Source organism: Alexandromys fortis, unplaced genomic scaffold, assembly GCF_014885135.2.
Source record: "Alexandromys fortis isolate MF-2015 unplaced genomic scaffold, M_Fortis_MF-2015_v1.1 scaffold_27, whole genome shotgun sequence".
Classification (NCBI taxonomy): Eukaryota; Metazoa; Chordata; class Mammalia; order Rodentia; family Cricetidae; genus Alexandromys; species Alexandromys fortis.
This window is the reverse complement of record NW_026067952.1, coordinates 1144006-1166897: the sequence shown is the minus strand read 5'-3', so window position 1 is coordinate 1166897 and position 22892 is coordinate 1144006. Positions and strand designations below refer to the sequence as shown.

The window sequence follows — 22892 nt, the reverse complement described above, 5'->3', positions numbered from 1 at the left end:
AGTTTTGCCTTTCTTTCCTTGCCTAACACAAAAATGTCAGACCTCAGGCATATGCTTTAAAACAATATAAATATTTTGCTTTGTGTTTCTGCTGTTAAGTACCACAATGGGTAATGGAATCAATAAATAATAACTAAGAAAGAATTCATGTGATGCTCTTGTGCCATAAGTAATGCTCTTCAGTGGAGGCCCAAGAGGCTCCTAGCATACAAAGGACACAGTCGTTCATCCCAGCACGGTCCCTCGCAGGCTTGGTACCTGCAGGCATCTCCTGGCAGCCTGCGCCTGTTTGCCTGTACTCTCGCCCACAGTGCTCCTTAAAGCTTTTTTTAAAAATTACTTTAGCCAGGCCAGTGGTGGTGCACACCTTTAATCCCAGCACTTGGGAGGCAGGGGCAGGTGAATCTCTGTAAGTTTGAGGCCAGCCTGGTCTACAAGAGCTAGTTCCAGTACAGGTACCAAAGCTACAGAGCAGCCCTGTCTCAAAAAACTAAAAAAAGAAAAAATTTACTTGAAGCTGTGTAGCTCCCTTTGTATGCTGGACTGTTAACTCCTGTGTGGTGATAATTCCTGTTCAGAAGACTCTTCCCTGATTCCACATCATCTGGTGCAGCAGGCCTGCTTTTGGTGACCAGGTCCCCACTACTGCCATTCTTCCTACATTGTGGCCGTGCTTCATATCTGGGCTCTTTTCTTCCAGGCAAACCCTGTTTGCTAGTGCTGACACTGCGTACGTCCTGGCATATTCCATTATTATGCTGACTACGGATTTGCACAGCCCTCAGGTAAAATGCCTTGTGATTCATATATGATGGCCACAGACATGGCTGAATTTGTTTGGGTATTCCATTGTTTAATGTTTTTCTTTAAAAAAAAATAAAAATGTTTTTCTTATTTTTTTAAATTTCAGGTAAAGAATAAAATGACAAAAGAGCAATATATTAAAATGAATCGGGGTATCAATGATAGTAAAGACCTACCAGAGGAGTATCTGTCCAGCATCTACGAAGAAATAGAAGGCAAGAAGATTGCAATGAAGGAGACAAAAGAGCACACAATTGCAACCAAATCTACCAAGCAGAGTAAGGCTTGCCTTCTGCAGACTTGCCCATCAGCACTAACTTTTCTGTCATTAAAGTATAATTGCATTATTTTCCTTGTCCCTTTCCTCCTTCATCCCCTCCTAGGACTTCCCCGCCCCATTCCCTTTCAGATTCATGACCTCTTTTCTGTCAATGTTACTGTTACATATACATATACATACAAACATACAAATACATAAATACAACCTGCAGAGGCCGTTTAGTGTTGCTTGTAAGTCTATGATTTCAGAGCTAACCCCTCAGCCTGGGGAAACTAATTCTCCCCAGATCAGTCCTTAGTTGCTTGTAAGTCTTTGTCTTGGCGTGGGGCTCAGCTCTGCCTTTTGAGTACATCAGAAAGTATAATTAAGTACACTGCTGGTGATAAATTTAATTTGTATATCTAGATACCTGAATAGTAATGTGATTAAATTAATTATGATTATGTGGTTCTTCATTCTTCCTACATTTGTAATTAGGAACAAGAAGGAATTTAAAATGCATATTCTAAGAGCTAAATTGTCCTCCCCAAAAGTGCTCCACAAAGCTTGAACTCATGATGATTTTGTCAATTGTGGCTGGAACTCTTATTCTCTCTGTGGTGCCGTCAGTCTCTGTGTTTGAAAAGCTCAGGTGCAGTGCCTAGAGCACAGGACCTGGAGCCTTACTACTCCTGCCAAGCTATAACTCTGTTAGTTCTGAGCCCAGACACCTAACCAGTCAGCCTCATCATCTCCATCTGTAAAATGGGGATATTTGTAACAGGCTTACAGACTGATTGGGAGACTTGTGAGTTAATCATTAAGACTTGAGGCAGTTCCTGGCACATGGCAAGCACTCTGTATGTGCTCTTACTTCTTTGCAGACGTAGCTAGTGAAAAGCAGCGGCGACTACTGTACAATATGGAAATGGAACAGATGGCTAAAACGGCCAAAGCTCTAATGGAGGCCGTGAGCCATGCCAAAGCTCCATTTACCAGTGCCACACACTTGGACCATGTCCGGCCAATGTTCAAAGTGAGTATCCTAGGAAACTGGCATGTTGCCAGGCCTAATTCTGCACTAAATTAGCTGGCAAGACCATAGTGGGGGAGAATGGGGAGGAAAACTGGGGTGCTTCAACAGGGAGTCCCTTCTGCAAATGCCAGCACAACCATGGCCTCTGCTCTCTACCATCTGGGTTTGAATCCTGGCTTTGCTACTTTGTAGCCATGTGGCTGGCCTTGGTCAGGTCAGTCACTCTCCATCTTTTAACTGTTTGGATGGTTTGATGGGGACTGAGCAAATTAATAATTGTTCAGACACATGACATTATGAAAGGACTGTTTTGGGTATTTTGTTTTGTTTTGTTTTGTTGAGACAGAGTTTCTTTGTGTAACCTTGGCTGTCCTTACAAAACTAGCTGTGTAGACCAAGCTGGCCTTGAACTCACAGAGATCGCCAGCCTCTGTCTCCCACTTACATGCTTTGGTGTACACACCATTCTGATCGCTAATATCTATGGAGAGAAGTGATTCTGGGGGACTAGAGAGATGGCTCAGCCGATAAGTGCACAGGCTGCTCTTGCAAACGGCCAGGGTTCCACTCCTAGCAGCTATTCAGAACTCCAGTTTCATGGGAATCTGACACTGTTTATTAAATAGTACATTCATTTATAGTGATCACAGTTCATAAGCAGTTTTTATATTGCAAATGGAATAGATTGAAGTCAAAGTTATAGTGAACATGGCGTCTTGGCTATTCCTCTGACACAATGGACGCTAAGTCATTGGTTCTCAACCTGTGGGTCTTGACCCCTTTGGGGGTCAACTGACCTTTTCGCAGGGCTCACATATCAAAGATCCTGCCTATCAGATATTTACAATTTATAACAGTAGCAAAATTGTAGTTATGAAGTAAGAACAAAAATAATTTTGTGGTTTTGGGGTCGCTACAACTTGAGGAACTGTGTTAACAGCATTAGAAAGGTTGGGAACCACTGTTCTAAGTGCTCTTGCCATACTGAAATTCCGGATGTTATTAAAACTTGCTTCCTTGGCAGCTGGTGTGGACGCCGCTGCTGGCAGCCTATAGCATTGGCCTGCAGAACTGTGATGACACAGAGGTGGCCTCCCTGTGTTTGGAAGGCATCAGGTGTGCAGTCCGCATCGCCTGCATCTTTGGAATGCAGGTGGGTAGAAGTGAATGGGGTTCCAGAGATACCATGGTTTGTTTTTGCAGATTGTAAAAGCTTTGAAACTACCAGGCATTTCCAGTTAACTGTTTTAGCAAACCGCTTATTCATTCCCACTGAGAAACAACTGTGGCTTGGGGGAATACTGTAGGTCCAGATCAAAACTAACTACTCAGCTAGCGATGACAGAGCAGCCTCTTTGTCCACATGCCGTACTTACATGCCCTGGTGCTTAAGTGTCTGGTTGAGGGCATTGCTCCCTCGTAAAGTGCATGGTGTGATCAGCTGCCTGGAAGCTCTCAGTGTTATTCCAGCATTCCCCCAGCTGCTGCTGCTTTTTATAACCCATTTTTACTATGATTTCCCTATCTCCTACCCTGCTCTGAGGAAGCAGATGGTTGAATACAACATTGATATAAACCTTGTTGGAATCCTGAAACATTGAACAAATCAATGCAGTCTCAAGCTTTTGTACAGTCACACGGTTGGTGTCTGTTCCACACCTTGCTTCTAGGTCAGTAAAAATGTGCCCATTAGTTTGTTCTAACAGCTTCAATATTCTGTCCCCATCCATCTTCCTAGGGATTTTTCTTTTGTATCAAGACCTGAGGTTCTGAAGTTTCAAAGCCCACTCTGGTACTTCTCTAGCCAGGTGATGTTGCCCTTCCAAACTCAGAGGCACTGTTTAGCTCCTCATTTATATCTACCTTACAGAATTGCTGTAAATAATAGCATTTATTTGATAGTCTTGGCATCCAGCAGAGATTAGAACACAGGACAGATAGTGTGTGATTTGTTACTGCAAAGAGCTAGTTCTCACCTGTGCTTGTGCATAGAGAGCCTCGGGTGGTCCAGTGGTGGAAGCATGCCAGCGTGGGATGGCTGGAGGGCTGGTGAGCCAAAAGCCTGCTGTGTACATTTGGAAACAGCATGAAAGCTCAGTGTGCCAGCCTGCTATGTGAGTGGCTATACTGAGGGTGGAGTCACAGTGCTCTCTGGGCTTCTCTTTCAGCTGGAACGAGATGCCTATGTTCAGGCCCTTGCTCGCTTCTCCCTGCTGACAGCCAGCTCCAGCATCACGGAAATGAAGCAGAAGAACATTGACACCATAAAGACGCTCATCACCGTGGCTCACACTGATGGCAACTACCTTGGCAACTCTTGGCATGAGGTATGCGTCCCTGCCTTTTCTTGGGATAGCTCAGCCTCTTATTTATGTCTTTTCCTCTTCTGCTTAGTTCTGTTGATTAAGTTAATCCTTCCTTTACCGCATGAGTCTGAAAGTTGCCCGTGAGTACAGTTTATGCTCTCTTGACACTGACGGCAGATAACAACAGTCAGCAGACACGTGCATAATGACAGACAGCAGTGAGTGCAACTTGGGCTGGTGTTGGGGTGGGGTCAGGAGAGTTTTAAGAAACTTATTTTGGTGGGGCACATAGCTGATCACAGCTGAAGGAATGGACTGGGAGAAGCACCATTCAAAACATGAAAAACAGAAATGCAAAGACCCCCGGGAAAGACAGGTGGCAAGGTGAAGGAACAGTGTGGAAACCAGGGAGGCTCTGTGCAGTGTCCGAGGAAGAAAGTAGACAGGTTGGGGAGCAGAAGCAGAAGGTCCAACCACACGGGTTGAGTTTCGTGGCAAATAGCACCCTGCTTCAATCAAGGTTTACACATACACATGTATTTTTGACCATGTGTGTAACCCTGCTGTACCAATACTTCTGTTTATTGTTTGTTTTTTGTTTGTTTGTTGAGTCAGGGTTTCCCTCTGTGGCCCTAGCTGTCCTGGAACTAGCTCTATAGACCAAGCCGGTTTTGAATCTGCCTGCCTCTGCCTCCTGAGTGCAGGGATTAAAGGCACACGCCACTACTACTGGCTGTTTGTTTGCTTTTTAATAGTTAGAAAACAATGGTGTCTAGTAGTGTGCTTTTAAAACCACAATCATAGTTGTACAGACAGGACTCTTACTACTGCTTAGCCAGCAATTCTGACCTTAGGGAAGCCATCTGAAGGGCCTATGATTTATTCTTAGTGTGAAAAACTGTGTGTTCCAGGAAACACAGAGACTGAAGACTTAGGCGTCCTCTCTTTGGCTGTAAAGGCTTCACTTCTCACCCCTTCTTCTTAGATCTTGAAATGCATCAGCCAGCTGGAGCTCGCTCAGCTGATAGGAACTGGGGTGAAGACTCGCTATCTGTCTGGCTCCGGGCGGGAAAGAGAAGGGAGCCTGAAGGGCCACACATTGGCAGGAGAAGAATTCCTGGGTCTTGGCCTCGGTAAGACACCAGGCCCAGCTGGCCAGCACAGATTCACAGGTTAACAGTGATGATGCTCTCCTTGTCACATCAGGATTACCCTGTGTCTGTCCTCTTCCTGTGCAGCTGCAGCCCCAGTGCCTTGGTGTGATCGAGTTGAGTAAAGCATCTGGTTCTCCAGCATGAGTAGGGTGCTTTCCTGTTCCTTCTCCACCTGGGGCCTTGCTGGGGCCCCCTGCAGTAGGGGCTTCACTGTTGTCTGTGTCTCTACTTGGGAGAGGCTAGATCCTGACTACACTTCATCCATGTTCTTAGAGTAAATGGTTGTTCCCATCTCTGCTATGGATTGAAGGACTCTGGTCAGCTCTGTAATGATTATAATAGTCAAAACGTCAAGCAAATGTGCCAGGCCACATTCTGAGCGTCCAGTTTATATATTTTAGCTTATTTGATCCTCATAATGATCCAATGATATGGGAACTGCTACCTTCCCTTTGTGTAGAACTGAGAAAACTAAAGCACAGGGGAAGTGACTTGAGCAGAGTCACGTGGTAGGGAGGTAGCCGAGGCTGCTGGGTCCAAGTACAGTGGAGTGGCACAGTACAGCCAGTACAGTTCAAGTTCTGGGGCACGGGTGGTGACAGCAGCTGTCCTTGTTTGCTGTGGAGGATGACTGCAGTGAAATCCTGCTCAGCCCACCAGTGTCCCGCTGTTGTGTGTTCTCAGAGCTCTTGGCTGTTCCCTTGCTTGTTTCCTAAGCATTGGGAGCCGGTCTACAAGCAAGAGAGCCATAGCAAGGATGTGTTTTAAACCCCAAATGTAAGCTTTTTACTCTGTCAGCAGTGGAGCATTTTGTTCTTAGTGTGTTTAACTTGCATTCCTGTTCTCATTTATGTCCTTTGTATTTGCCTGAGGCAAAGGGTGTTTCCTGTTGTTTACTTGCTTTGCTTTTTTGAAGCAGTTTTCCCACATCCTGCTGCTTGTAGCAGAGGCTGGCCTTGAACTTGTGATCCTTATGCCTCTTCCTCTTAGTGCTAGGAATACTGGTGTGCCCCACTGTGCTCAGCCTAAATTTTGTGCATTGTATTTTAGGTAATTTGGTGAGTGGTGGTGTTGATAAAAGACAAATGGCCAGCTTCCAGGAGTCTGTTGGTGAAACCAGCTCCCAGAGTGTGGTTGTTGCAGTGGACAGGTAATGCTTTTGTTCTCCATGGACACCGTGCAGGACACAACCTGCACCTGGTGTCATTTATTAGCTTCTGGGTGTGGTGAATCCAATCTGTTTAGCTGTTAATGTTTTCTCTCTTCCTTATCTGAGTTCTTGAGAAATTTCAATTTCCCCCCTAGAATTTTTACTGGCTCTACCAGACTGGATGGAAATGCAATAGGTATGTGTCTTACTCTTGTGAGAACTGTATATGCCTCCTGTTGTGATGGTGTGAATGTCTCTCACTGGGCTTCTCATGCGTTGCTGTCTCCAGTTGACTTTGTCCGCTGGCTGTGTGCTGTGTCCATGGATGAGCTGGCCTCCCCTCACCATCCCCGGATGTTCAGCCTGCAGAAGATTGTGGAGATATCTTACTACAACATGAGCCGAATCCGGCTGCAGTGGTCTCGGATATGGCATGTCATTGGAGAGCACTTCAACAAGGTAACTGCTCGCTTCTAAAGAGCACTTAGCAGCAGCTGACAGAAAACAGGAATGGGAAGAATTGGCTCCATTTGGGGGATTTGCCCTCAATTCATTTTTCCCTGTGAAATCAGCTTGATAGGAATAAATGTTGTGCTTATATTTGGATTGGAGTCATGTAAAATGAATTAGAAGTCCAATAGTATGAAGATACTTTCCTATCCATACCTGTGACTGGAACAGTAGCTCACTTGGTAGAGTGATTGCCTATCATGCACAGAGCCCAGGGTTCAGTCCCCAGCACTACGCGAATAGGACATGGTGGCGCATGCCTTAATCCAGCATGGAGTTGACAGTCATCCTTGGCTGTATAGCAAGTTGTAGGCCAACCTGGATATAACCCTTTCTTTTTCTTCTTTTCTTTGTTTTAAAGGTCTTTTGAGACAGGGTCTCACTGTGTAGCTCTGGATGTCCTGAAACTCACTATATAAACCAGGTTGGCCTGCCTCTGCCTCCCAAGTCCTGGAATTAAAGGCATATACCATCCTTTGCAGCCAATTTGCATATATTATTGCCATTCTGTTTTAAAAATAAACTCATTTAGGACAGGGTAATACCATTATAGTAGCTGGACAAACCTATTGGTGCTTGGAGGCATGAAATTCTACAGTCCCTTCCTACTGACCATAGCAGAGCCGTGTTCACACACTATTCAGTGTCAGAACTTCTTATACACAGGCTCCATTGCCACTCCTCTTCCAAAACCTTGTTGGAAAAATTACAATTTATTGTAAGTCAGAGACAAGCCAAAGACATCTAGAACAAACAGCTGTTTTAAAACAGACAGGTGCTGGAGTAAGCCAGACATGGCTTCATTTCTCCACTCCAAATTTCATTCTATTCAGAGAACTGGGATATGACTTGGTCTGCAAAGTCCTGCTATGCAAGCATGATCATGCCCCTGAGTTTGATCCCTAGAACCCACATGAAAGCTGGACTAGGCAGTGCACATTGTATCCCCCGGTAGAGGCAGAGACCAGCTCGTAGAGCTCATTGGCCAGTTGTCCTAGCCCTTGGTGGGCTCAGGATTGGTAAGCAACCTTGTCTGAGGCAATGGGGAAAACAGTAGATGTCAACATCTCACCTTCACATGCACTGCACACGACCCTACACACATGTATACATATACCACATATATACCAAAAATAAATACTTGAAAGAAAGAACAACCACATGCTGGAGTGCAGTGCACACCTGTAATCCCAGCCCAGGAAAGAGGCTGGAGGCTCGCTGGTCTTTAACTGTGACAGTTGACATGTGACAGGCCTCAGCCAAGAAGTAGCATTCTTTGTCTTTGTAGATGTGCCTCCCAGAGAGTGGGCAGGTAGACTGCCTGCCTTTGATGTAGACCCCACATCCACAACACTTCCACTGAACCTGTTTTTCACTTCCTGTTCTGCTAGGTTGGCTGTAACCCCAATGAAGATGTGGCCATCTTTGCTGTTGATTCACTGAGGCAACTCTCCATGAAGTTTCTGGAGAAAGGAGAATTAGCCAACTTCAGATTTCAGAAGGATTTTCTGAGGCCTTTTGAGCATATAATGAAGAAAAATAGGTAATGTACTTTACTGTAAAGACCCTTGTCACCTTTCCTGTTGCTGTCTGAAAGTCTCTCCCACCACCAACCACATGATGGATTATTTCTCTTCCTGGTAGTTGGTTGAACAACTGCGTAAAAACCTCTTTAATCAACACATAGTCCAAGGGCTTGGAATTAGCTTAGCCCCTGCTTAGAATGTCTGCAGTCCTATTACAATCCCGAACATGCATTCCCCAGCACCACCACATACACACACTGATATATGTACGTGTGCATCTGTGTGTATATGTATAAATATATATGCATACACATCTCCAGCAAGTTTGAAAAGTCTGTGTGGCAAAAAAAAGTCAGGAATTCTGTTTCCTGGGATTTTGGAATTGGTTAGGTAAGCAGTCAGTCTTTCTTTGCTGTACGTTGCATCTTTACTTTGTGGCCTTGCTCTCTGCCTTCTCTGAATGGCTGCCATGTGGTCATTGAACACAGGCCTTTGTAGCCTGGTCATTGTCAATGAACAAGAAGTCAGAAATAATCCCAACTCTGGTTCCACTGCCCTAATCCTTATAAATCCAGACTTGTCCATTCCTTATTTCTGCTGGACACCAAGTAGCACTTTTTCCTTGACCTTACGGTTCTGTGATTGCAGGATCAATCTGTGATTAGGTCAGTTGCTCTAATTCCACAGTGGCATAGGAGGAGAAGCTGAGCCTAATCGAATATGCATTACTGTGTGCTTTAAAACATGGTTTTCAGCCGGGCGATGGTGGCGCACGCCTTTAATCCCAGCACTCGGGAGGCAGAGGCAGGCTGATCTCTGTGAGTTCGAGACCAGCCTGGTCTACAGAGCTAGTTCCAGGACAGGCTCCAAAGCCACAGAGAAATCCTGTCTCAAAAAACAACAATCAATCAATCAATCAATCAATCATGGTTTTCTAATGTGCTGCCTGAAAAGGCAGAATGTGTCTTATCTTCCCACCCTCCCACCTCTTGCCAAGGTCCCCAACCATCCGGGACATGGTGATCCGCTGCATCGCCCAGATGGTGAGCTCCCAAGCTGCCAACATCCGCTCAGGCTGGAAGAACATCTTTGCTGTGTTCCACCAGGCAGCCTCTGACCACGATGGGAACATTGTGGAACTGGCCTTCCAAACCACTGGCCACATTGTCTGTAAGTGTCTCAGTTCCCTCCCCTCTGACATCCCTCTTGAAGTCTAGCAGGTAACCCCTCTTAACTGTTCATCTTACTGTTATGGGAGCTTCCTTGCTCTAGTTCTGGAATAAACATGCCGGGCAGGGTTAGAAGCATGTGTTCATCTTCACAACAGCCCAGTGAAGGAGATACAGCCAGTTCTCAACCTTGCAAGTCTCATGTCTGAAGGTACAGACTCACTACAGTGTAGAAAACCCAAGCCACTCAAGACACACTCTGAACTGAGGTAGAACAAGATGGTGCTCTCCTCACGGCAAGCAGGGGTCCTCTCTGCTGTCTGCCAAGTGCAGTTTTCACCTGTTTGTGCTTTCTGTTGGTACTTTCAGTTTGGAAATGACCTAGCGCATGGTGTTGAGCTCCGACTATATACTGATGTTTCTTGTTCTGAAAGACAAGTTTGCTGTAGGCGGGAGTTGCAGTGCTGTTGGTTGTTGGTTCAGTGTTGATACCTTAACAGTACACAAGGCATCAAGAACAGCTGAAACAAGGCTCATGGTCACTGGTTAATGAGAACATGACAGGCTCCCAGAAAGCTCCTACTTCCCATGGGAGCAGATGTTTAGTGTTTCATGTTGGTGTTCATGGAAATTGTAAACAGAACTACAATGAATAACCTTTGTTTTTTCCACTTTGTCAAAGAAGAAAAAGAACAGCTGTGAAAATCAGGCTTCCCCAGAGGCCCTGATTCATGAAGACAGTTGGCTCTGACCTCCATTTCCAAACCCTGCTGCCTTATGTCTCCCCAGCAACCATCTTCCAGCACCACTTCCCCGCAGCCATCGACTCCTTCCAGGATGCTGTGAAGTGCTTGTCGGAGTTTGCCTGCAATGCTGCTTTCCCTGACACCAGCATGGAGGCCATCCGGCTCATCCGCTTCTGTGGGAAATATGTCTCAGAGAGGCCTCGGGTGTGTCTCCAATCCTTGCTTCTGTGGGAAGAACCAGAGAGTTGTGGGGCCAATACCCTTTGTTGACAAAGCCCTTCCCGTCAGTGTGTTAGAAAAGTGTGTCCAAGACATGGCATAGTGGTGCACACCTTTAATCCCAGAACTCAGGAGGCAGAGGCAGGCTGATCTCTAAGTTCAAAGCCATCCTGGTCTACAAAGCCTGCAAGACCCTGGCTACCTGACCTTGGGCAGCTTGTCAGTAAATGGGCACATAGCAAGCACTCAGTAACTAGTAGCCACTGCTATTGAGTTGTGTCTTGCAGTAATGTTCTGGACACAAACATTATTCTGGGTACTTGGTTAGCAGCCTTTGATCTTTAGCACAGTTCTTTTTTTAAAAAAAAAAAATTGGGGGCTGGAGAGATGGCTCAGAGGTTAAGAGCATTTGCCTGCTCTTCCAAAGGTCCTGAGTTCAATTCCCGGCAACCACATGGTGGCTCAGAACCATCTGTAATGAGGTCTGGTGCCCTCTTCTGGCCTGCAGAAATGCACACAGACAGAATAGTGTATACATAATAAAATTATTTATTTATTATGTATGCAGTATTCTGTCTGTATGTATATCTGCAGGCCAGAAGAGGGCACCAGACCTCATTACAGATGGTTGTGAGCCACCATGTGGTTGCCGGGAATTGAACTCAGGACCTTTGGAAGAGCAGCCTTTGCTCTTAACCTCTGAACCATCTCTCCAGCCCTTTAGCACAGTTCTTAATATAACACTGTCTGCCCCAGTGCTCTTGTGAGCTTCCTCACTCAGGTTCATAGGGGAATAACACCTCAAATTGGCAGGTTGATATCTTTCTCAGTCTCTCTGGGACTTCCCCTTTAATGCTGCTGAACAGAGAATTTGGGAAAAAGGTTGTCTGGAGCTCAGTCCATGTGTGGTTGCCTTTCTGATCCCTACTGCTTGCTTAGGCTGCATCTGAGAAATGATTTTCATTGCAGGTACTGCAAGAATACACAAGCGATGACATGAATGTGGCTCCTGGTGACAGAGTCTGGGTCAGAGGCTGGTTTCCCATCCTGTTTGAGCTCTCCTGCATCATTAACAGATGCAAGTTAGATGTGCGCACCAGGTAACGGGTCCTCAGGGCAGCTGGACCTTGATGTTATTAAAATAAGTCATCTTCTTGTCCCTGGCTTCATTCCCTCCCCCATCTTGGTTTTGGTGTTTTCCCCACCGGCTCTCCTTTGCTTTTCCTCCAGAGGACTCACTGTCATGTTTGAGATCATGAAGAGCTATGGCCACACCTTTGCAAAACACTGGTGGCAGGACCTGTTCAGAATTGTGTTTCGGATTTTTGACAACATGAAACTCCCTGAGCAACAGTCAGAGGTGGGTGGAGCTAGGTCATTGCCTACAAGTGGATGTGATAGGCCCAAAGCCTAGCCAACCTTCCTGGAGTTGCGTTGCCAAATAGCAGGGGTTTGAAAACACTGAATATTTAAAGTGCTTTGTCAAGTAGACAGATGGATGTCCCTCCTAGACCAGCGTCAGCTAGTCCTGGGTGATCCCTTTCTGGGGAGAGAAAGGAGTAACTCGTGGTTTTCCCACCTGGCCCTGGACTCTGCCTGCCAGCTCTGCCGGCTCCTGGCTGCTCACCTTTGTTGTTTTGTCCTATCTCCCGGTCCCTAAGGACTCACAGTGACATAATAGCCGGGGACAGCATGGACACGAAAGCCCTTCTCCAGTCACACTGTTCTGAGTATGACTGTCATGGTGTTGAACGTCTTCCTCAGTGCACGTTTGCTCACACAGCTGTTTCTGTAGGTAGTGGTTCTGAGTGAGTGGTGCAGACGGTGTTGAGATGTTGGTACTTACCACTAAAGGATGTTCTAGCTACAGGAATAGTCATCTCACTACAGAGGTTGGTTTTGAAGATTCATCTTTTTTTTTTTCCCAGAAATCAGAGTGGATGACAACCACCTGTAATCACGCACTGTATGCTATTTGTGACGTCTTCACCCAGTTCTACGAGGCTTTGAATGAAGTGCTTCTCTCTGATGTGTTTGCACAGCTGCAGTGGTGCGTTAAACAAGGTATTCATTAAGTTGGGGAGGGGGTAACATTCCTCACTGAGCCTAATGAAAAATTAATTTTCTTTCAATGAAAGTATAGATGTAATGCCAAGGGATACTGTGTACAATTTAATCCAATAGTCCCTTCCCAGGTTGTTTTATACAGCACATTTTAGAGATGGATCTCACTGGTTTTGTTCTAAAAGATGAGATGTACGTTTGTGCTTTCGGATTTTATATGATTGTAATTTTTGGTAGTACAATATTTTTAAAAGTACTTTTGGAATCAAAATCAACAGCTTCATCAGTGGACTTTGTGGACATCCTTTCGTTTGAGTAGTTGTGTGTTCATGTTGCTGTATATCAGATAAAGATCATGGATTAGTGAGACCTGGATCCCATTTTGGCCAGGGCAAACTTAATTAAATTCAGGTAAGATTTTTGAAAAGTGACTCCATTTGAAGGTAGGCAGCAAACAGCTATATTATTTTGATGGCAAAAATTGGAATGTTGTTAGTGATTAAATCAGAAACACTTTTTCTGCATACTCTGCTATTTCCTGTATGTGAGCCAGTTAACTAAAGCAGTAAAACCCTCATCTTCCTCCACCCCTACCAGAAAAACTGACTGGATCACTGTGTTTCTTTAAAAATACATATTTTTACATTTTTAAAACTTTATGTGCATGAGTATTCTACCTACATGTATGTCTGTGTACCAAGTGTGTGCTAAATGTCCATGAAGGCCATGAGAGGAATCCCTTGGGTAGAAATTACAGTAGTTGTGGGCTATCATGTGGATGCTGGGAATTTAACCCAAATTCTCTGGAAAAGCAGCCAGTGTTCTTAACTACTGAGCTGTCTCTCCAACCCCAACTTGGGCCTCTTAATGGCATACTTCAGCTATAATATGTGATTCTTTATAGCCTGGTTTCATTAAAACCTACAGACCTCCAGCTCCAATCCTTACCTCCCAGTATCAGATAAAGACCTGGATTCCATTTGGTTGGTGTCAGGACAGCAGTTCAAGTTTAATGGCAGATGCTGTTGGATTTTGCAGATAATGAGCAGTTGGCGCGATCAGGTACTAATTGCTTAGAGAACCTAGTGATATCCAATGGAGAGAAGTTCAGCCCTGCTGTTTGGGACGAAACCTGCAATTGCATGTTGGATATTTTCAAAACCACCATTCCACATGTGTAAGTACTAAGGCGGTTACCATGTTTGTGTGTCCAGGGGACATTGCCTGGCTCCCGGGTGCAACTTACACTGATCTTTGCCTTGTCTCCTGTTCCCTTAAGTTTGCTTACATGGAGACCTGCGGGAATGGAGGAAGAGTCATCAGATAAACATTTGGTAAGTTCCTTTATTTTCTTCTCGTATCTTAATAAGGTTAGTCAGCCTAGGCTAACAAGGTGGCTCAGTGGGTAAAGGCACTTGCTACCAAGCCTGATGGCCTGAGTTCAATGCCCTAGACTCACATGGTAGAGGCAGAGAACTGACTCCTACAAGTGCACCATGGCACACCCTCCCCTTCCTAGCCCACCCGAATACTTAAAATAAGCAAATAAAATGTAATTTAAAACATCAGTCAATACACAGAGAAACCCTGTCTTGGGGAGAAAAAAAAACCCACATCAAACGATGAGCCTATATGCTTTATAGTTTTCTTACGGGAGTGAAAAAGTTCACAAGGTTCACAAGATCTACTGTTAACATGCCTGCTTGGTGTGGTAGCGCACACCTTTGATCCCTGTGCTCAAGACAGAAGCAGGCAGATCTCTGTGAGTTCCAGACTAGCCAGGGGATTTATAGTGAGCCCCTCTGCCTTGTCTCCCCAAGAACTAAGTAGGCCTTTATCATTTCCTACAAAGTACAGAAAGGTGTTTTTTAAAATAAGTCTCCTGCAGTAAAAACCCTCATGCATTTCTTGTCCTTTGTGTCTGCACATGCCATGGGCTCGCACGCTATGCAGGTAGGTGAGCACAGAGCCTTGTGAGCATGTCTCTGTGTCTTTTTAAGAAGGTCTTCTCAGGAGCTGCGCAGTACTGCAAGTTTGTTCTCTCTGGGACCATCTTTCTATTGGAATCCTCAAACAGCTCCTTGCTTATTGTTGTCCTGAATTAACAGTGCCCTGCTCACCAAAGAAGTGATCATCTTATTTTTTGCTTTATTTATTTATTTGTGATGTTGTTGTTTTTTTGAGCCAGGGTCTCCCTTTGTATAACTGGCTGTCCTGGAACTCGCTCTGTAGATCACACTGGCTTCAAACGCACAGAGATCCTCCTGCCTCTGCCTCCTGCATGCTGGGATTAAAGGTGTACGCCACCACCACCCAGGTATTTTTTGTATGAAGTCACATAAATTTTAATTTAAAAAAAAACTGTGATATGTGTATACCTGTGTGGATGAGTATGGATTTGTGCATGTGAGTACAGTGCCCATGGAGTCCAGAATAGGGATTCAGAGCCCCTGGAACTGGAGTTACAGGTGGTTGTGAAGACGCCTGACTTGTGTACTGGGAATCAAACTCTGTTCCTCTGAAAGAACAGTCAAATGCTCTTAACCGAAAAATTCTGATTTAAATCTCTCTTTAAAATTCTTTGTTTTGAGCTGGGCAGTAGTGGAGCACACCTTTAATACCAGCACGCGGGAGGCAGAGGCAGGCGGATCTCTATGAGTTCCCAATACAGAACAGGTTCCAGGACAGCTAGGGCTACACAGAGAAACCCTGTCTTGAAAAACTAAAACAAACAAAAACAATTTTTGTTTTAGTACTTCAGGAAGGCGTGTGATTCATTTGCATTCCCAAATAACACTAAGAACATTAGATTTTAAAAGGATTTGGACCTTAAACATGAAGATAGATGAAGTCAACGTTTATTCAATTTTTATTTTCAGATATTTTTTTTAGACTTATTTATTTATTATGTATACAGTGTTCTGCATGCATGCATCCCTGCAGGCCAGAAGTGGCACCACATCTCACTACAGATGGTTGTGAGCTACCATGTAGTTCCTGGGAACTGAACTCAGGACCTTTGGAAGAGCAGCAAGTGCTCTTAACCGCTGAGCTATCTCTCCAGCCCTAGGTTGTTTAATTGTGTTTGTGTGCCCGCCTGTATCTAAAGGACTACTTGGAGAAGTGCTTCTCAGTTCATGATGTGGATTCCAAGGATTGGACAGTAGATACAGTAGCCAGTGCTGTTACCTGCTGAGCCATCTCACTACCCAAGAGTTTATTCAGTTTAAAGTAGAGCATAGCATTTAAATATTTACTGGGTTTGCTGGGTATGGTGGTGCTCAGACGTGGATGGATCTCTGTAAGTTCAAACCCAGCCTGGTCCATATAGTAAGCTCAAGAACAACCAGGGCTATATAGGGGGAGCTTGTCTCTAAAAACCTAAAGTAACTTACTTGGGTCACAAGGTTCAGCAGCAAGCACTTTTACCTGCTGTGCCATCTTGTTCATTCATCATTTTAGTTCTGTCTTTAAATATTCATTTTAGTATCAGAAGCTACAACATTGCTGGTTTATTTTTGAACTTGACCTAATTAAAAACCTGCCACATTCATCATTATAATGTGGAGAGAAATGTTTTGAGTTTAAATAGGAAACTGTGAAATTTCAACTAATTTAACATGAACCATAGGTATTAAAAGTTGGTTAAAAGTCACATCTGTGCTGGACACCAAAGAGAAACAAACATTGTTTTTTTGTTTTTTCTGATTTACATTAGGATTTGGACCTGGACCGTCAGTCTTTGAGCAGCATAGACAGAAATGCCTCCGAGAGAGGACAGAGCCAGTTCTCCAACCCCACTGATGACAGCTGGAAGGGTGCACCATATGCAAGTAAGACTCTTTTGTTCTGGGTGTGTTGCCATTTAGTTATTTTAACTGGACCAGACACGTATGTGACGCAGATGTTTGGGAAGCACAGAAGTGCCAACAAACGCTACTCTTCCTGCTCCTCCTCTTTCCCGTGCCACAGTGTTGCCAGGCTCACTTCAGCCTCTCTCAAGTTATTTTATCCATATACTTGCAAATACATGCTTGTACATAGTCACATATGTACCTACACACACACATCTTCCTCTCCTTTTTATACCAGTTATAGGATAGTATGTGATAGTGCATTTTCACCTAATGCACCATTCACTGTCAATACATAGTTTTCACATTCCTTCCTGCTGTTATCTGTACCCCAGTGTATAGATGCATTTTTGTTTAAATGAATCTTAATAATGGACAGTTATTGTTTAATTATTGTCATTTGTGACTATCACCCTTGTGTACTGTTCTGCATTAACACACGTCATTAGAAAATTCCTAGAAATTAACTAGCAGTGGGGTTAGAGGGTAAGAAGAACATTTGGTATTTTGATGGATGCTTCCAGGTTGCCATCTGTTAAGGTTGCTCCTGTTTGCGTGATCTTTGGGAATACCTCAGTAAAATTATATGTCTCTAGAGTGATTTCCTGTTTAATTATAATTGACCAGAGCCGTTTTCCATGTCTGTGAGAACCTGCTCTCTCTGTCTGTCACGCCCACCTGGGGCTGTAGGCGCTCTGCAAACCAATTCCAGTGACTTCAAAGAAAAAACACCTGGACTGTGGCGTTGAGCATGGTGACACATGCCTTTAATTCTAGCATTGGATTTCTGGGTTTGACGCTCCTGTCCTGATCTGTATAGATAGTTCCATGCCATCCAGGGCTGCACTGTATGGCCCTGTTTATGTGCCACATGCTGTCCTGTTCCATGTGCGAGCTCATTGGTCTTTCTGCTGTCCTTTGAAGAATGCCACTTTGCATTTGAGTGGCAGGTGCTATAACTTACCAATGTGTGGTAGACAGGGCCAGACTGTCTGAAGTGGTGTCCCCATCATTTGTCTTCAGGGCAATCCCACCCATTCTCCACGTGCCAGGCTGTGAAGTAAACACGGACTTGACTTCTGAAGCACCACAGTAGGATAAGACAATATGTGATCCCTGTTACCTTTTGAAGGAATAAAAGTCTCCTTGAAATCCACTGAGAAGGCCCCTGGGACTGAGGTCCTGTCCTTTGGTGACTGCTCATAGCCAGAGGATTAAAGGTTCCTGATCTGTCATCTCTAAATCCGGTCATTAGTTGGATGGGGTCAGGTATAAACATGTCTGCATTTGGAGAGGTATTTGGGACTGGAGTCCCTGCTGTGCCTGCAGGCAGCAGTTAATTCTTCTCCTGCTTTCCCAACTCAGCCTCCCTTCTGAGCCCAAAATGTCTGCACAATTTCTTGTTTTGTTCTGTTTTGTGAACCACAATCCAACTTTAGTCCTGCTGGTCTGAAACTTACAGTCTTCCCGACTCCTGCTTCAGCCTCCAGGATATGGCCACCATACCTGGCTGAATAGTTTGGTTTTTACTACCGTCAGCTACAACTTCTTTGTAATTTTTGTTTGAGACAGGTTCTCTGCATGTAGTCCTGGCTGTCCTGGAGCTTGCTATTAGGTCAGAGCTTGCTATTTAGAGCTCTGCCTCCAAGTGTGGAATTAAAGGTGTGCCACCATGCCCAGCTAATGTCACTGTGTTTTTGTTTTGTTTCTGTTTTTTGAGTCAGAGTTTCTCTGTGTAGCCTTGGCTTTTCTGGAACTTGCTTTGACCAGGTTGGCCTTGATGAACTCAAGGAGATCCACTGCCTCTGCTGCCTGAGCACTGGGGATCATAGGTGTGTGCCATCACACCTAGATGACTTTGTATTTTTTAAAATTAAAGTTTGATTAGGGGGCTGGAAAGATAAGGTGGCTCAGCAGTTGAGAGCACTGCCTGTTCTTATAGGGACCTAAATTTGGGTCCAGTTCTACTTGGAGGTTCATAACCTTCTATAACTTCAGCTCCAGGGGGTTTGATGCCCTCTTCTGGACTCCTTGGATACCAGGCATGCACATGCAGCACAAATGTCTGTGTGGGTAAAACATTCATATACATTAAAAAAAATCCTCCCCCCACCAAAAAAAAAAAAAAAACATTTTAGGTGTTTCTGGAGATTGAACCCATAGCTTTACATGCTAGGGAAACTTCTACCCCTGAACTGACTCCTCCTCATTCCCTGGAAAGTTGGAACATTCTGCAGAGAGAATTGTTACACGGTTGTAGACTTTTACACCCACGTTTAAAAAGACAACTTCTTTCCATCTTCCTGTCGCTGTGCTGGACTTTCCAACATTCTAGTTCTCTCATGCGCTAAGGGAGAGTTTCATTTTACCTAGTGGACCACGAATCAGACAGAACTTTTGAGATGCTCAAGCCCTCGAGCTGGAGACACAGGGTGCATGGAGTCAGCCTCTCATGGCAGGACTGCAGTGTAGAACAGGGAGCAGTCAGAATAAAGAACTGTGATTAGGCAAAGGTTCACTATTCCACAGGGTAAAAGAGCACCTCCTCATACCCCACTCCAGGGGTGGGGATCAAATCTAGAACCTCATGGGTACAAGTGCCCTAAAGAGCATGTCAAAGATGTAGAGAAGTAGGAGATGCAGAAAGCTGCACCACTTCCAAGATGGAAAAAAGTGGCCAAGAAACTAAGAACTTAGAAGAGCTCCCCGAACCCTTATAAACTGAACTATGCCTGCTTTCAGAAGCTAGCTGGTGTCGGCACCCTGCCTGCCCGCCATGAGGGCTCAGCCCACAGTTGCGGTGTTGGAGTGCTGTGGCTGACGGTGAAACTTGGTGAAAGACACGGGTTCTGCAGTCAATTCTCTCACCTTCAGATCTTTGTTCAATTTTTTACTTTCCTTTTCAATTTTCCTGAATTTCCCTCCTTTTCTGCTTTCCTTTTTCTTTTGTTGTTTCATAACCACTTTTGGGGGGAGACATTTGGTATTTTGCTTAAGCTTGCAATACAACCCTGGTGGTTCACCTCTCTCTACCCTCTCATGCCACCAAGCACCACTCTTAGGTCCTACCTGTTGTTTTGGGCACTGTGGGTGTTGGGGGGGGGGGGGCAGGGTTTTCATTCATTGCCATGCCACAGCACCACAAGTGTTCTGGGCACACAGGAAGAGCTCAGTGAAGAGTACTGAATCATCGTCAGGGTTAATTTTTATCATCTATGTAGATCAGAAGCTGTTGGCCAGCCTCCTCATCAAGTGTGTGGTTCAGTTGGAGTTGATACAGACCATTGACAACATCGTGTTTTACCCTGCGACCAGCAAAAAGGAGGATGCAGAGCACATGGTTGCTGCCCAGGTAACTACCCCAGGGCCTGGGCTGGGGCACTCTTGTCCATGGGAGGCTGTGAGTAGCAGCAACATGTTGGAGCCAGCACAGATGGGCAGTCCCAATCCCATCATGCTCATCTCTGTCTACCCTTACGTTTAGAGACATTGTGCTGCTCACTGGCAGTTGAGCACAGTGAAACAACATACACCACAGAGAACACTGAAAGGCAAAGGTCTTTATTCCCCTTAGAGTTGGCTTACTAGCATAGCACTGCCCAGGTACCACCCTCCCTTGGTGCTAGGGAAAGGTTTGTTTATCTCAGGGAAACTCCCTACCCTTGCTATACAGCTTTATCATCAATAACTGAGAAGGCTGTGTGGTGGTACATGTGAGAGATCCCAGCACTCAGTAGGCTAAGGCCAGAGAGTTGTCATGAGTTCAAGGCCTGCCTGGGCTACTCAGTAAGTGTGCAGCTAGCTTCAGCTACATAAGACCTTGTCTCAGAAATCACAAACAGAAACAAAAGTAAGCCAAGGGATTACAAAGAAAACTACAACAAAAATGTGAGGAACAATATGTATATAAAAACTCCTGAAGCCAGTGAGATGGCTCAGTGAATGAAGCATTTGCCACTGACCCTGACAACCTGAGTTGGAGCCCAGACCTACATGGTAAAAGGAGGGAAGTGACTCCCTCTGACCTCCATACACATGCTGTGTGGTACCCATGCACACACAAAATAAATATAGCATCCCCAGATTTTCTTTAGGAAGCACAGCTTTGTATTGTATGTGAGGGTCTCTGCATGTAAACAATTCTAGAAGCAGAACTAGTGTCCAGCATCCAGGCAATAACCTTATGCTGCATTGGAGACTTTACTAGCTTGAGGCTAGCGTGCTCTGAGTGAGGGGCTGCAGTCAGCCAGCAACCTGTAACCAGGCAGAGCCTCAGCCCTGTTGCCACCTAAGTGGATAAGAACTGCTGAATTTAACACAGCTGCACGTTCTGTCCTTTTCATTTTTTTAAGCTAAGCAGTCCAGTCCTTTGTTTTTACAAAGGCGTGCAGACACTGTCACTTGAGAATGTTTTCCTGTGAAAACAGTACCGTGGCCATCAGCAGTCCCCGTCATCCCTCTTTCTGACCCTACGAGTCATCGGCTTTTCTGTCTCTGGATTTGCCTGTTGAGAGCATCTCATATAAAGAGTACAGAGTGTGAACTTTGGGGTGTGATCCTTTAATTTAGCAGGGAGTTTTGAGTTCATTTGTATTACACAGCACAGCAGTATCTCTTTGACATATGGCCACATAACATTCTGCTGTGGCCATTCCATAGCACAATTACTCACTCTGGCCATTATGACTAATACTGGGTGTGGCGGTGCTTGCCTGTAATCCTAGTGCTGCGGAAGCTAAAACAGGCCACTACACAGCAGTACTCTTACTCACTAAAAAAGAAAAATGTCACCGGGCGGTGGTGGCACACGCCTTTAATCCCAGCACTCGGGAGGCAGAAGCGGGCGGATCTCTGTGAGTTCAAGACCAGCCTGGTCTACAAGAGCTAGTTCCAGGACAGGCTCCAAAACCACAGAGAAACCCTGTCTCGAAAAACAAAACAAAAAAAAAAAAAAAACAAAAAAAAAGTCCCATCTCCACCCCTCATATGGTGTCTTTAACAGTAGTAGAGTCTACCATCTGATTTGGTGGACACTTGACCATTTTATAACTACTGCTTTACTGTTAAACTCTTAAGTTATGTGTGTATAACACATGCTCATTCCTTGTCAGTTATGACCGGAAACTCCTCTCCCTTTCTATGTGTGTTTTCAGTTTTTGGTTTTGGTTTTAATTTTTTTCAAGACAGAGTTTCTCTGTGTAGTCTTGACTGTCCTAGAAAACTCCCTCTGCAGACCAGGCTGGCCTCAAACTCAAAGATCCACTGCCTCTGCCTCCCAAGTGCTGCAATTCAACGAGTGTGCCACCACTACCTGGCTTGTTTGTGTTTTTTTGAGACAGGCTGTCATGTCTGCCAAGACTGGCGTTGAACTTGCTTCCTAGCTTAGGCTGGGCTGTGTTCCATCTCCTGCCTTTACATCCCCAGTGCTAAGGTTACAGGTGCACCCCACCATACTTAGCTATAGAACCATGTTTTAAGAGTTTTTTTTTTTTAATTTTATTTGTATGGGTGTTTTGTCTGCATATGTATCTGTGCACAAAGTGCCTGCTGCCCAAGGAGGCCAGGAGAGGTCGTTAGATCTCCTGGAACTGGAGTTACAGTCAGTTGTGAGCCAACATGTGAGTTACAGCCAGAGCTCTTTAACTGCTGAGCCCCCTTCTAGCTGTTTTAAGATGTTTATATAAGTGATATATAGAGGTGCACACCTCTAATCGTCGCACTCTAGAGGCAGAGGCAGGAGGAGCTCTGTGAATTCAAGGCTGGCCTGGTCTACAGAGTGAGTTTCAGGATGGCCAGAGCTACATAAAAGAGACCCTGTCTCAAAAGAAAGGGTGCTCTGCATGAGGTGTCCTTACATCTTCAAACATGCTTTGTTCTTGTGTACTGTGTAAGGTGGGAACCCAGTTCTGTCTCTGGTGTGTGATGGTCTTGCGCCCTCGGCACGGATGCAGTCTTTCCTTTCCTGGCATTTGTCTCAGAAGCCACTTTACCATCAGTACAAAGCCTGTTTCCGTGTCCCCATGCTGCTTAATTCATCACCATCTGTGTGCCAGCGGAACGCTAACCTGATTCTTGTAGCTTTTTAGTGTTTTAGA

General features: G+C 45.0%; 1 protein-coding gene across 2 annotated transcripts in view; it reads left to right on the top strand.

The window, feature by feature from the left end:
* Arfgef2 (ADP ribosylation factor guanine nucleotide exchange factor 2) overlaps window positions 1-22892 on the top strand; it is an 81230-nt gene that overhangs the window by 48106 nt on the left and 10232 nt on the right. For both annotated transcript variants that reach the window (XM_050151082.1, XM_050151081.1), the window contains exons 17-35: window positions 701-785; window positions 911-1082; window positions 1948-2099; window positions 3124-3252; window positions 4268-4426; window positions 5391-5538; window positions 6610-6709; window positions 6865-6905; window positions 6999-7168; window positions 8611-8762; window positions 9743-9915; window positions 10704-10864; window positions 11849-11979; window positions 12110-12239; window positions 12808-12943; window positions 13982-14120; window positions 14223-14277; window positions 16662-16776; window positions 20019-20149. In XM_050151082.1, coding sequence (XP_050007039.1) covers window positions 701-785; window positions 911-1082; window positions 1948-2099; window positions 3124-3252; window positions 4268-4426; window positions 5391-5538; window positions 6610-6709; window positions 6865-6905; window positions 6999-7168; window positions 8611-8762; window positions 9743-9915; window positions 10704-10864; window positions 11849-11979; window positions 12110-12239; window positions 12808-12943; window positions 13982-14120; window positions 14223-14277; window positions 16662-16776; window positions 20019-20149 — 2479 coding nt within the window. The remainder of the gene's footprint in view (window positions 1-700; window positions 786-910; window positions 1083-1947; window positions 2100-3123; window positions 3253-4267; window positions 4427-5390; window positions 5539-6609; window positions 6710-6864; window positions 6906-6998; window positions 7169-8610; window positions 8763-9742; window positions 9916-10703; window positions 10865-11848; window positions 11980-12109; window positions 12240-12807; window positions 12944-13981; window positions 14121-14222; window positions 14278-16661; window positions 16777-20018; window positions 20150-22892) is intronic.